This window comes from Agelaius tricolor, unplaced genomic scaffold (assembly GCF_023055355.1).
Source record: "Agelaius tricolor isolate 1412-34295 unplaced genomic scaffold, bAgeTri1.0.p SCAF_13, whole genome shotgun sequence".
Taxonomy (NCBI): Eukaryota; Metazoa; Chordata; class Aves; order Passeriformes; family Icteridae; genus Agelaius; species Agelaius tricolor.
Window position 1 is genome coordinate 3549502 of NW_027269273.1, and position 11897 is coordinate 3561398.

At 56.5% G+C, this 11897-nt stretch overlaps 1 protein-coding gene across 3 annotated transcripts in view; it reads right to left on the minus strand.

The window, feature by feature from the left end:
* The window catches only part of CDH23 (cadherin related 23), a 230530-nt gene that overhangs the window by 8804 nt on the left and 209829 nt on the right, over positions 1–11897 (minus strand). For 2 of the 3 annotated variants that reach the window (XM_071438455.1, XM_071438454.1), the window contains exons 3-15: positions 10184–10405; positions 9982–10101; positions 7968–8148; positions 6990–7123; positions 6550–6759; positions 6093–6200; positions 5623–5725; positions 2772–2888; positions 1965–2189; positions 1712–1881; positions 1324–1461; positions 1049–1168; positions 465–642 (exon numbers count right to left, since the gene is read on the minus strand). In XM_071438455.1, the coding sequence (XP_071294556.1) occupies positions 465–642; positions 1049–1168; positions 1324–1461; positions 1712–1881; positions 1965–2189; positions 2772–2888; positions 5623–5725; positions 6093–6200; positions 6550–6759; positions 6990–7123; positions 7968–8148; positions 9982–10101; positions 10184–10405 (2026 nt within the window). Of the gene's footprint in view, positions 1–464; positions 643–1048; positions 1169–1323; positions 1462–1711; positions 1882–1964; positions 2190–2771; positions 2889–3685; positions 4145–4365; positions 4570–4653; positions 4780–5622; positions 5726–6092; positions 6201–6549; positions 6760–6989; positions 7124–7967; positions 8149–9981; positions 10102–10183; positions 10406–11897 lie in introns of all 3 variants that reach the window. The other variant, XM_071438456.1, reaches the window with a different exon arrangement.

The window sequence follows — 11897 nt, forward strand, 5'->3', positions numbered from 1 at the left end:
TCTGGGACCTACTCCCTGGTCAGCCCTGTCTGTGCTTCACTCCTGCCCAGGCTGGCACAGGGGAGCTTTTGGCCGATTTCTGTAATTTCTCTGTGTGTAGATATCCTGGATTTCAGGCACTATCACTGTCCACCCACACCTCTTTGCCCTTCAAAGCCTTCACCTAAAGCAGGCAGTGAGTCTGCTTCAGGACACACTGAGTGTAACAGAAAGTCCTGCTGGGGTAGGGAAGACAAGAGCATAAGGCAAGGCTGGGCTGCAGGATGAAGGCAGACAAAGCCCTAACATCCCACACCATGAGATGAGGAACTGGAAACTGCAGAGAAATGGAGAAAGCTCCCACTTTCAGTATCACTCCCAGGAATCCAAAGCAGCCACAGGAGATGGGTGTTGGCTTGGTTCCTATGACTCCTTCCTGCTCCTAACCCTCATCCCTGGGGAACAGCCCCTGCCCCAGCTCCCACCTGCTCCAGGACCCTCGATGCTGTAGGTCACCACGCCATTGTCCCCCTCGTCCAGGTCGGTGGCACTCATGGTGATCACTGACGTCCCCGCCGGCTCGTTCTCGTAGACGCTGGTGCTGAACTGGCTCTTGCTGAACTGGGGCCTGACATCGTTGATGTCCAGCACTGTGATCAGCACCTTTGGCAAAGCACAGCTGGCTGATGAGAGGCTGGGGAAGGCTGGGCAGCCCCTGGGGCCATACCCCTGCTGTGACCTGCAGCTCTGCTGCTGGAGAGAGGTGCCCTTCCTGCTATTTGTTCAACTCCACCAGCTGAATTCCTGGCTCCAACAATGGGGGCCGCCGTGGCTGGGGCAGCCATTCATGCCACAGCCCTTGCAGACAATAGTGTCACCCTCCCCTGCCCCTCCTGCCGACGTGCAGCACAAAGTGCCCTGCACCATCCACCCCACAGCTCCTGGCGTCACCCGCTCTTCCTTCTGCCTAATTCCCCCCAGTCCAGCCCCTGGGGAGGAAAGGTGGGGCTTTAACACCTTCTTGCTGGTGACCAGCACCCAGGGGGTGACTGGAGGAGGAGAGCCCTACCTGCACAGAGTTCTCCCGACGGTTACTGGAGACATCCCCAGGGTTGTCCCTGGCCACGGCTGTCAGTGTGTACTGATCCTTCTTTTCCCGGTCCAGGGCTGACAGGATGTAGATGTCACCCTGCAGCACACAGAGACCTTCAGGTGGACCTCGTCTGGCAGAGCTGGTACTCAAGAAGGGGCAGAAGGTGAGGTGTGGGAGCAAGGCACAAGCTGGGACCATTTCAGCCTCCCCTCCCTTTCCCTGCTCTGTTCCAGCCTCGGTTGGCTCCTTACCGTGTTGGGATTTATCCCAAACTTGCCCTCTCCATCGCTCAGGCTGTACTGGATGAGAGCGAACTGCCCGGAATCCGCATCGGTGGCCGTGACGCTCAGGATGACCGTACCCAAGGGCACGTCCTCAAACACAGCTTTCTGCAACAGAGGCAGCAGGCAGGATTGGCTCAGCCTGTGCTGTCTCAGAGGGCAGTAACCGAGGGCACAGCTGGCACAGCTGGCACCCAGCACTGGGCACAGCCAGACGCCCTGGCACAAAGCGTGTGCCAGCACTGACCATCTTCTCCAAGGGGCTCAAGCACAGGGAAGAAAAGGTGTCCCTGGAGAACCCCCAGCTCTGTGCCTGTCCGGGCCCAGCCCCACACCCACAGTTTGACAGGGTGCTCACCTGGTAGGATGGTTGGGTGAAAACAGGGTTGTTGTCATTGATGTCCACGATCTGCAGGTACACGGGGATCTCAGCGGATCTGCGGGGAGAGCCGTTGTCGGAGGCGCGGACGGTGAAGTTCAGCCACTGCACCTCCTCATAGTCCACTGTCCTGTTGGCCACAACCTTCCCTAGAGGATGGCAGACCCTGGAATGAGAAACCTGACCCAGGTCACCCACCTGCCCCAGAGTCCCACCTCCCCAGGCCACCAACCTGCCGAGTGGTCTTCCAGACAGGCGTAACCTTCTGGAGAGAGGTTCAGCAGCTCGTAGGTGATCTGCCCATTGGCACCTTTGTCTGGGTCCACTGCTGAGATGGAGATGAGCGTGGTGCCCTGCGTGGCTCCCTCCAGGATCCTCTCAGTGAAGTAGGTGACCCCGAAGGGGCGGAAGCGGGGTGTGTTGTCATTGACGTCCAAGACGTTGACTGTCAGCTTGGCTGTGGCCATGGTGGAGACCACAGGGGGAGAGAAGAGAAGAAAAAATGAGAAAGAGAAGGGAAGGAAGGTTGGGAGGAAGGAAGGTTGTAAAGGCACGAATGTGAAAGTCTAGGAGAGCCAGCAGGTGCTGGTTCATCAAGAAAAATTTTAATATTCCCCAAAGCCACTGAGCATGCTATGGGTATTCCTATGCTGCAGTGGGACACCTGCTCCTGAGCTTTGTGTGTCTTCTCACACATGAGCCAGAATTTACCCAAAGTGGGGTGGCAAGATATGATGGGAATGGTGATGAAGAGATTAGTGTCTCCCATGGTAAGGTTATGGGCACACAGTCCTTTCCTGCCATGGTAAGGTTATGGGCACACAGTCCTTTCCACACCCACTGCAGCCCTGGGATATCTGGGACATTCTCTAAAGGAGTCCTCAGGGGAGAACCTGAACCTGATGGGAGCTTGTCCAGGACTGGTCCCACTGGAAATGTTGCTGGTCAGGTTGGAGAGGAAGGTGGGAGAGCTGCTGGCTACCCAGAAGCTGCGCTGGTGCCTGGGAAGGGCTGTGCCAGTCCCTGTGCCCACCCTTACCGTTGGGCACGCTGACCGAGCGGTCGATGACTTCGCTGGCGTTGTCATGGACAGAGATGGTGACCTCGTAGGTGGCCACTAGTTCACGGTTGAGGGGAGTCTTGATCTTCACAGCTCCTGGGAACCCCAAAAAGACGGATGTCACAGGCTGTGCCTGTGCCCCTGCATGGGCAGGGAGGTGAGTACCAGTCCACTGCTGCATCCTGCACCACGCTTGTTCTCCTGCCTCTCCAAAGGGTGAATGAGGAAAACACTTGAGAACTACAGGAAGAGACAACTGCTCTCCCCGTGCTCTCCATGTCCTTCCTACCTGCCTGTTCCACACGGCCTCAGGTAGTTCCAGTTGCACATCCAAAAGGGGTTTGGGAACAGCTGTTGCTGCTCCCCTGCACAACCCCATCCACCTGAGCTCAGCATCTTTAACAACCTTGCCCTGTATCCTTTCCAACAAGGTCATTTTTCTGTCCTGGATCAGCTTTGTGCTTCCAAAAGAGATGTGAGGAGCTCCTGGCCCTCCTTCCCCAAAGGAGCCCACCACCTGCCCTGGAGTGCCCCTTGTTCCCCCAGGGAGGGTGCTTGGGTGCAGTCTGCCAAGGCTGAGCAGCCCCCGGCCCCCGGCCCCCAGCGGAGGCCAACTCTGCCAGTGGAGATGGGTGAGATGGAGGACGCCATGGTGGCACAGAGACAGGAATGAGCACAGACACAGAGACAAAACTGAGAGCAGGAAAAGAAAGCAAAGTTAAGTCAGTCAGACAGGAAAGAGAAGACAGGGCAGGGTGAGACAGCGGGGAGGCAGGAGAGGAGCACCACCGCCCCATACCTCGGACACCTACCTCCAGGCAGAGAAGAAGAAGTAGAAGCAGAAACGAGGAGAGGGGTCCACACTGCCCACTCCGCCCTTCCCGCTCTCCTACCTGTCCTGAAATCCACCGTGAACGCTCCCTGCTGCTCGGGCACCAGTGCGTCCGTGTCATCGCGGGCCACGATCCCCAGCAGGTAGTACTCCAGGCGGGGGTGCAGGTCCCTGTCGATGGCCGTCACCTCGGCCACCACGGTGCCAGGGGGAGCTGACTCGGGGATGCTGACGCTCTGGATGGGGTTGATGAACTCGGGCCGGCAGTCGTTGACGTCGTCGATGAGGATGCTGACGGTGGCGGTGCCCGACAGCGCCGGCGTGCCCTGGTCCACGGCCACCACCACCAGCCGGTAGGCGTCGCGCTCCTCGCGGTCAATGGTGATGTTGGCCACGCAGATCACCCCCGTGCTGGCATCAATCAGGAACCTGTCCTGGCCACCACCCTCAATGCGGTAGTCCAGCTGCTGGTTGAGGCCACTGTCAGCATCCGTGGCTGTCACCTGGAGGACGGAGAAGCCTGGAAAGGTGGGACACAGCCCTCTCAAGAGGGGGTTGGAGAGCAGCAGCAACCAGCCCTTGGTCCCAAGGCAAATATCATCAAGTGACATGGGCAGCCTCAATTCCCAGATTTTCCCTTTGACTCCATCCTGGCCAACTGTGTCATTGGGAGCTGGATTTTCACAGTCCCAAGGGGACACCCGGGTCACCCCATTTCCCACCCTGACATCCAGTCCTGACCTGGAGGGCTGTTCTCCAACAGCCGCGCCGTGATGGATGCTGGCTGGAAGATGGGGCGGTTGTCATTGTCATCCAGGATGGTCACTGCCAGGCTGGCCGTGCTGTTCAGCCCCCCCACATCACGAGCCACCAGCGTGAATTCCAGGTGAGGGTCCAGCAAAGCCTCTCGGTCGATCACACCACCGGGCTTCACCGAAACCATACCTGGACAAGGGGAAAAGCCTGGTGGCAGACCACATGGGGACCTGGTGGCCCTGGGCTGGGGACAGAACAGCTGAGCCACCCCACCTGTCCTGTTGTTGATAACAAAGAGGTCTGGGGATGCCTTCAGGAGCTCATAGGTCACCACAGCATTGCTGCCCTGGTCAGCATCCAGAGCTAGGATGGGGCCATTGAGCATTGTGACAGGAGTCCCTGGACGAGACAAGAAAAGCATTAGGGAGGGTGGCAGTCCCCTGGAGGGCCCCCCTGTCCCCCTCCCACCCCGGTGACACATGAGGGACAGCAATGAATGGATGGAGGAGGTGACAGAGCCGAGCCTCATGGGGTTTGAGGCACTGGGGGGTGGCTGCTGCAGCCTTGCAGACCGACTTGCGAGGCCCAGGAGAGGTGGTGGGACATCCAGCTAAAAGCAAACAGACAGACACATCCATCAGAGGGGTGGCAGCAGCACCCTGCCACCGAGGGTGTCACCTGGAGGCACCCAAACCCTTTGCTTGAGATCTTGCTCAATGGCAGGACAGGATACCTGAAGTCTTGGAGCAGGGAGCAATTTAAATGGCAGGAAGGCAAAACAAAATAATAAGAATAGTGTTTCTAGCTCTTTGTCTGGGAAATGTCTCTCTGGACAGGCTGGACTCTTTTAACAATCTCTAACCCCTGGAGCAAGGCAGTTCCAGGTGATGGGGTGATGGCAGCCCATCCTCTTCAGGGCATTGGGCAGGTGGGGCACCCTCAAGGCTGCCCCCATGGCTCTGCTCATCCCACAGGCACCTGCTGCAGCTGGGCAAATCCCAAACAGTGCCCATTTTTGACCTGTGCCAGGAAGGTTTGCACAAGCAGCATGAACCAAAGCTATGGTCTCCTCAAGGCTCATCAAGGCACAAGCTCCTCAAACTCAGCATCCCTGTCCCAATGAGCTGCAGCCCTGCCCTGCCCAATGTCCTGTCTCCTCCACCATGGCCAGGAGACATCTCCCCTCATCCAGCCCTGAAGGGAGTCTCCAAGAGCCACATAAGGGAGTGAAGAGAGACCTACCAGGGGGCGAGTTCTCCATCACCTCAGCCTGGTAGGAGCTCTGGGTGAAGAGGGGGCGGTTGTCATTCTCATCCGCTATGGAAATGACCAGCAGGTCAAAATCCTAAAGGAAAATTGGGAGAAGAGGGCAATGACCATAGTGTCCTTTCCTTGAGCTCACCTTCCCCCTCTGGGGCAGTCAAAGGATGCTCAACTATCATTGTGGTTGTCCAACTCTCCAGCCCAACATTGTCCCACCTTCCATGACATCTACTGCTGTTGCATGGAGTCAACAAATGAATTCAGACTTGCCCTCGATCCTACTGCTCCTGTTCCCTGCTGGGAATGGGGCTGTAGCCCCCTCCCTGTGATCCCCAGCTGCTTTCTGGGGATGGGGCTGCTATCAGAAACACCGTGGGTAAGGGCAGTGCTTGGTTTTGGCCATTTTCCCCACCTGCCCCGCTGGAGGCCCTGGCAGTGTCCGTAATTACCCGCCTGGCATTGCGGATGTTCTCGGGATTGTCCTTCACCGTCACCGTCAGCCTGTACTCGGCCACCCGCTCCCTGTCCAGCGGGCGGTTCACATACACAATGCCACTCTGCCAGGGAAAACAAGGGAGAAAATGCCACAATGTCACTCTAACAAGGGACAAAACACCACAATGCCACTCTGCCAGGAAAACAAGGGAGAAAACACGACAATGCCACTCTACTGGGGAAAACGAGGGAGAAAATGCCACAATGCCACTCTACTGGGGGAAAAGAAGGGAGAAAACACCACAATGCCACCCTAGCCACTCTACCAGGGAAAAAACAAGGGAGAAAACACCACGTAGGGTGCAAGGAATGCTTCCCCTGGGGTATTTCCTGCCAGGACAAGGATGCCAGACAGCACAGCTGGGTTCCTACTCCCATTATCCCAGCATCCCACCCCCTCCTGGCCCGTACGGTGCTGTTGATGTAGAAGGCATTCTCCGTGTTCCCTGCTGTTATATCGAAGGTCAGCAGGGCGTTGGGACCCTGGTCGGCGTCGCGGGCGAGCACGCGGGTGACGAAGCTGGAGACGGCGGCACTCTCGCTCAGGGTGAGGTTCATGGGCAGGTTCAGGAGCACGGGGTCATTGTCGTTGATGTCCAGCACACGGACACCCACCAGGATCTGCCAGGAAGAGAAGCAGGGCAGGCATGTGGCACGTGCTTCCAGGCCTCCCATCCTTTTCTTGCACTCCCCGGGCAAGAGGTGGGCTTCCCCAACTCAGCCCAGGATGGAAAGGCCTCGGGACAAGGAGAAGGAGGTGGGGGGGAGGAGAACAAAGCCAGAGACCAAAAGGGAAGGAACTAAGCACAGGGGACAGCTTAGAGCCCCCCGTGCCAGACTGGGGGACTCACAGTGGAGCTGAGGGGAGGCACGCCCCGGTCGCGGGCGGCGATGGTGAGGTTGTAGAAGGGGATGTTCTCGCGGTCCAGCTCGGCGTCCTTCCGCACCCGCAGCTCTCCTTCCACCGGGGAGATGACAAATTCCCCTGCCAGAGACAGCAGGCCCTGGCTCTCACCGTGCTTTGGCTCCCCAAGGGAGGGGCCTGTCTGGGAGCTGGGGCAGCGTGCCAGGTTTGGGGCAAGCCCATGCCCTGTTACTGCAGGTACAGGAGGATTGGCAGCTGGGGACTGTGCTGGGTGCACTCCCAGGGAGCAGCAGGAGAAGGGGATGGGGTGAATGGCCAAATAAGAGGTGCCTCTCTCTGTTTTCTGGGACTTTCTGAAGATGCCAACCGCCCCTCCGTGCCCTGGGATGGCCAGAGCAGGGTGGGCTACACAGCACAGATCCCCCACGAGCCAAAGGGCCTTGTCCTGCTTGTTCTGGAAAAACTTTGCAGTGGGGTTAGCTGGGAGATGGGACTGGTCCCTGCCTTCCAGATTCTCTGGACCAGTCACCACTCCCTTCACCGAGGGACATCCAGATGACTCATGGTTAGGAATGCCCCCAGCTCCTCTGCCATCTGCACCATGCTGCTGGTGGAGCTGTGAGTGCTGGAGAGCACCTCGGTCCCCCAACACCCTGCAAACCCCACAGGGACTTGGGGACAAGGCTTGGTTTCTCTTTCTGCATTTTGTTTTTTCACCTTTTCGACTTCTTTTTGCCTTTATTGTTTAGCAGTTTCCCCCCTTTCCTCCACCAGCCCCAGCCACCCTCTGCCCAGGCATGAACAGGTTAAGTTTCCTGTTGCTCAAAACAGGATTTCCTGGTGTTGACAGGCCGAGCTGGGAGGGAGGATGGCTTTTCTGAAGCGCTTCCTCCCCGAGCTCCTGCGAGCCCGCTCTTCCATGGGGCAGCCAGGGGGACAGGGGACACCCCATGTCCCCACTCACCCAGGGGGTCCCCGGCGATGATGCTGTATTCCACTTGTCCACTGGGCCCCGAGTCCCCGTCATGGGCCAGGAAAGTCCAGACACGAGGGCCGGGCTGCCCCTCGGTGACATCGAAGGGCCCCTCGTAGGGCCGCGGGAAGGTGGGACAGTTGTCATTGATGTCATTGAGGTTCACCAGCACCTGCGGCCACGGTGAGAAGCATGAGGGTTGTGAGAGGAGAGGGGTGGGAGGGGAAGGGAAGAGCACCCTGCTGGCCATGAGCATGGGAAGCTGTGGATGGCAAAACACCTGGTGTATTTCTGGCTTTTCTGGGTTCACCTGACATCCAGCTCACAGCTCAGAGATTCAAACTTGGTTATTCCTGATCGTGCCCACCCTACATGCACACTACAGGACTCCAGCTGCACACTGCCAAACCTCTGGGCCACACACCACGGTGGGAACTCAACCCAAAAGCCCAATGTCCTCCACATCCATATCCAAGTGGGACAAAACCACAGAGATGAGTCTGGAGACACGCGATCTCTGCAGCCAGCTGCACACTGGCTCACTCCTCTTCCTCCAACAAATACTTAATTCCTAATGCTGAGCAAACTTTAAAAAACTGACAGGTTGCATCCTTGTCCCAACAAAGCCGCCACCACCACTGGTGGTACGGGTGGTTATGAGAAAGACACTGGAAATGAGGAGTTTCTGACCTCCTGGGTTGAAGAACAGTGAAACCCACCAGATGGACATTTGCTGCTGGTTAAATCTAATCTTTACAGAGAGTACATCCAAGTTTCTGCTCCGTTTCCTAGCAGTGCAGAAAACAAACACTGGCATGCCTTATCTCAGTGATGGACTTCCCATCACTGGGGATCTCAATCCCTAAACCTCCTCCTAAAAGTTGTGTTTTCATACACTGCTGGCACAAATTCCTTGAGCAGTGGAGGGAGGGTGTTTCCATCCTTCCTGGCTTTGGTGCTTGCTGCTGAAGGGGTTTCCAAGTTCGTGTCTCTGCTTGAGCCAAGTGCAGAGGAAGATCTGCACTCGCCTGCAGTGCATGGCAGCTGTGCCTTCGCTGCCTGCAGTTAAACCCTGGCTCTGTCCTGGGCCAGGAAGCCATCCCCAGCACCATCAGATGCCCACATCTGAAGGCTTTCCTTTTGTCCAGGCATGGAGTCCCACTGCCAGCCTTGTGTGGACAGATTTTATCCATAGAAATTTCCCACACTGGTACCTCCCCTTAAGTTTTTCTTTCTTTTTTTTTTTTTTTCCCTTCACACACAAGAACTTATCTCCTTTTGGGGGATTACAAAACCTGTGACTTGATGTCAGGGTGAGGTACAATGGTCCATGGCAATCAAGATGATGGAAGTTTTAACCTATCCCTGCCACCTGCAGTCCACCAAATCAATCTGGGTGTGCTGTACAATTTGTCAAATTTTGGTTTTGGTCACAAAAATAATCAGTGCACTCTATTCCTGCAAAATATTTGCTTTGGAGCTGCTCGCCTGCCCTCCCCAGTCTTTGAGCAGTGCACTAAGTTCAGGTCACCGTGGCCCAGGGAAAATAGAAAGAGCTACAAAGAAAAGCATCATAAAAATGACTAGAGGCTTTAAATAACCTCCTTACAAGGGAAAAGGGAATTTTCAAAGCACATAAATAGCAAGAAAAGATAAAGATGAAGCTGAAATTAATACTATAGCAATGCTTCACTCCCTGCTGTCCCTTCAAGGGCCAAGAGGACATCTCACAAAAACATAATGCAACTTCAGAGGAGCTCCAGGAGTTTCTCTATGTCTTTGCAGAACCAAATAACCAGGCTAATTAACCCAGAAACATCTCTTGTGCGTGACCCTCTTTTGAAACACCCTTGAGGGAGCAAGGCGACAGCAACTGGGCCAACCGGCCACAGCTGGCAAAAGCAACTGGTGACCACTGGGAAGGAGATGTGAAACTGCTCTCCAAGTGGGAACTCCTTGACCCCAGAGAGGCCAGAGTGTCGCAACCCCCCCGTCAGCTCCTCACCGTGGCGGTCGATGTCAGCCGGCGCGAGACGATGGGGCACTGGTCGGTGGCTGTGACCACCAGGGTGTAGCGCCCGTGGCTGATCTCGTAGTCCAGCTCCTTCACCGTGCGGATCTCCCCCTGCAAGGACAGGGGAGAGCAGCTGGCAGTGAAGGGACCGGGACAGGGACACGCACGGAGCGGGGCCGGCGGCCGTACTGACCGTGGCGTTGTCGATGTGGAAGGTACCCAAGATGTTGCCCTCGGTGATGGCGTAGGCCACCGTGCCGTTGGGTCCCTCATCCTGGTCCAGGGCCTGCACGGTGACCAGGGTGGCGTTGAGGGTGGAGGGACCCTCGTCGAGGGTCACCTCGTAGAGCTGCTGCCGGAAGGCGGGAGCGTTGTCGTTCTCGTCCAGGATGGTGACGTACACCGTGGTGGTGGCCTGTGGGACACGGGACATCGTGGTAACCACTGTGGAGGCGTTTGCTGGGCAATCAAGGCTGGATCTGTCAAGGTCAGTGACCAACAATGGCTCAACAGTGCCAAGAGACACAAAAAGCATGCAGGGCTCCAAATGAAATGAGCCGTGTCTTCAGACGCACTTGCAGGTGACAGCTGGGTACAGAGATTAATCAGAGATTTAATCACACCCTTGTTCCCAAGAAAAGTGTGTCTCTGTGGGATCCCTCCCCTTTTCACAGTTTGCCATTGCTGGCAACACCAGGGAGCAGCCCATGGCACAGGGAAAACCAGGCACTGAGCCCCACTGTGCCTCCCTGCCCTTGGTGTGTGCGAGTCCTTGCCTTGCCATTGGGGACACCTTGATTGCTACTAACAAGTGTGGCAATATGGATGGAAAATCCCAGAGATGATGCTGCCACGGCTCAAGGGAGGAACAAAACCGAGCCTCTTGGACAACTGGACCGACCTCCCATGGTCCCACCATCTCCCTGATGACCACAACCTCACTGCTGGTCAGGCTCAGCTGGACTGCAGCCTCTTCCAGTGGTCCCTGGCCCTGCACGGGCACCTGGCTGTCCTGGCTGTCTTACAGGGCTGTCACCCCACCTGGGATAGGCAGGTGACAATGGCACACCGCTCTGCCTGAGGGCTCAGCACAGAGCTGGGGGCTTGGAACAATAAACCATTTCCTTGGCATGTCTGGGCTTCATGCCCACACCTTCCCCCAGCAATAAATTTCTCCCAACCAGCCAAGGGTTACATTTTTGGCAGGAGCATCACAGCCGTGTTTGCTGTAAAAGCCACAATGCCACACGGTAATTAGGTACTTTTCTATTTCCCTGCACACTCCAGATTCAGAGCAGGCAGGCAACAAAATTTCCTGCAGCTCGCAAAACTCCACGTTCTCCGGGCTCCACTTTCCAGGGAAGGCTGACTGGAAATGAGGCAGCTCTCAGCCCTCAGCTGCAGCCAGAGGTTTTGTTGATGCCTTTGGAATTTGGAGAGAAGCTCCAGGAAGAGTTATGTGTCAGACCACGGGGCTGCTTTGCTATTTCAGGGCAAAGTGCAAATGGGCTGTAGGAGGGGGAAGATGGGGCTTTGCTCCCATTTTTTTTTTTTTTTTGGGAAAGCTCCATTTCCTTTTCCAAGTCGGCATTGCTCTGAGTAACCCCTCCCTGTACCTGCTGCCCGCTCATCCCAGGACTGTAGGGATCCATCCCAGGAGGTTCTGCCTCCTTAATCCTCACAAACAAGGCAAAAACATTAATTGTGAGCAAAGTTACAAGCAGGGCCAAGGAATCAGCTCCTTCTGGGAAAAGGGATGGAGACCATCACCCTCAAGTCCCTTGGCACGGCGAGCACCCTCCTTAGCACCCCAAAACCACACGCAGCGGGCTCTAAGCGAGGCTGTAAGGGAAGAAACCCAGCAGAGGCACCCGCGGAGGAGGAGGGCTCCGGAGCCATCCCCACCC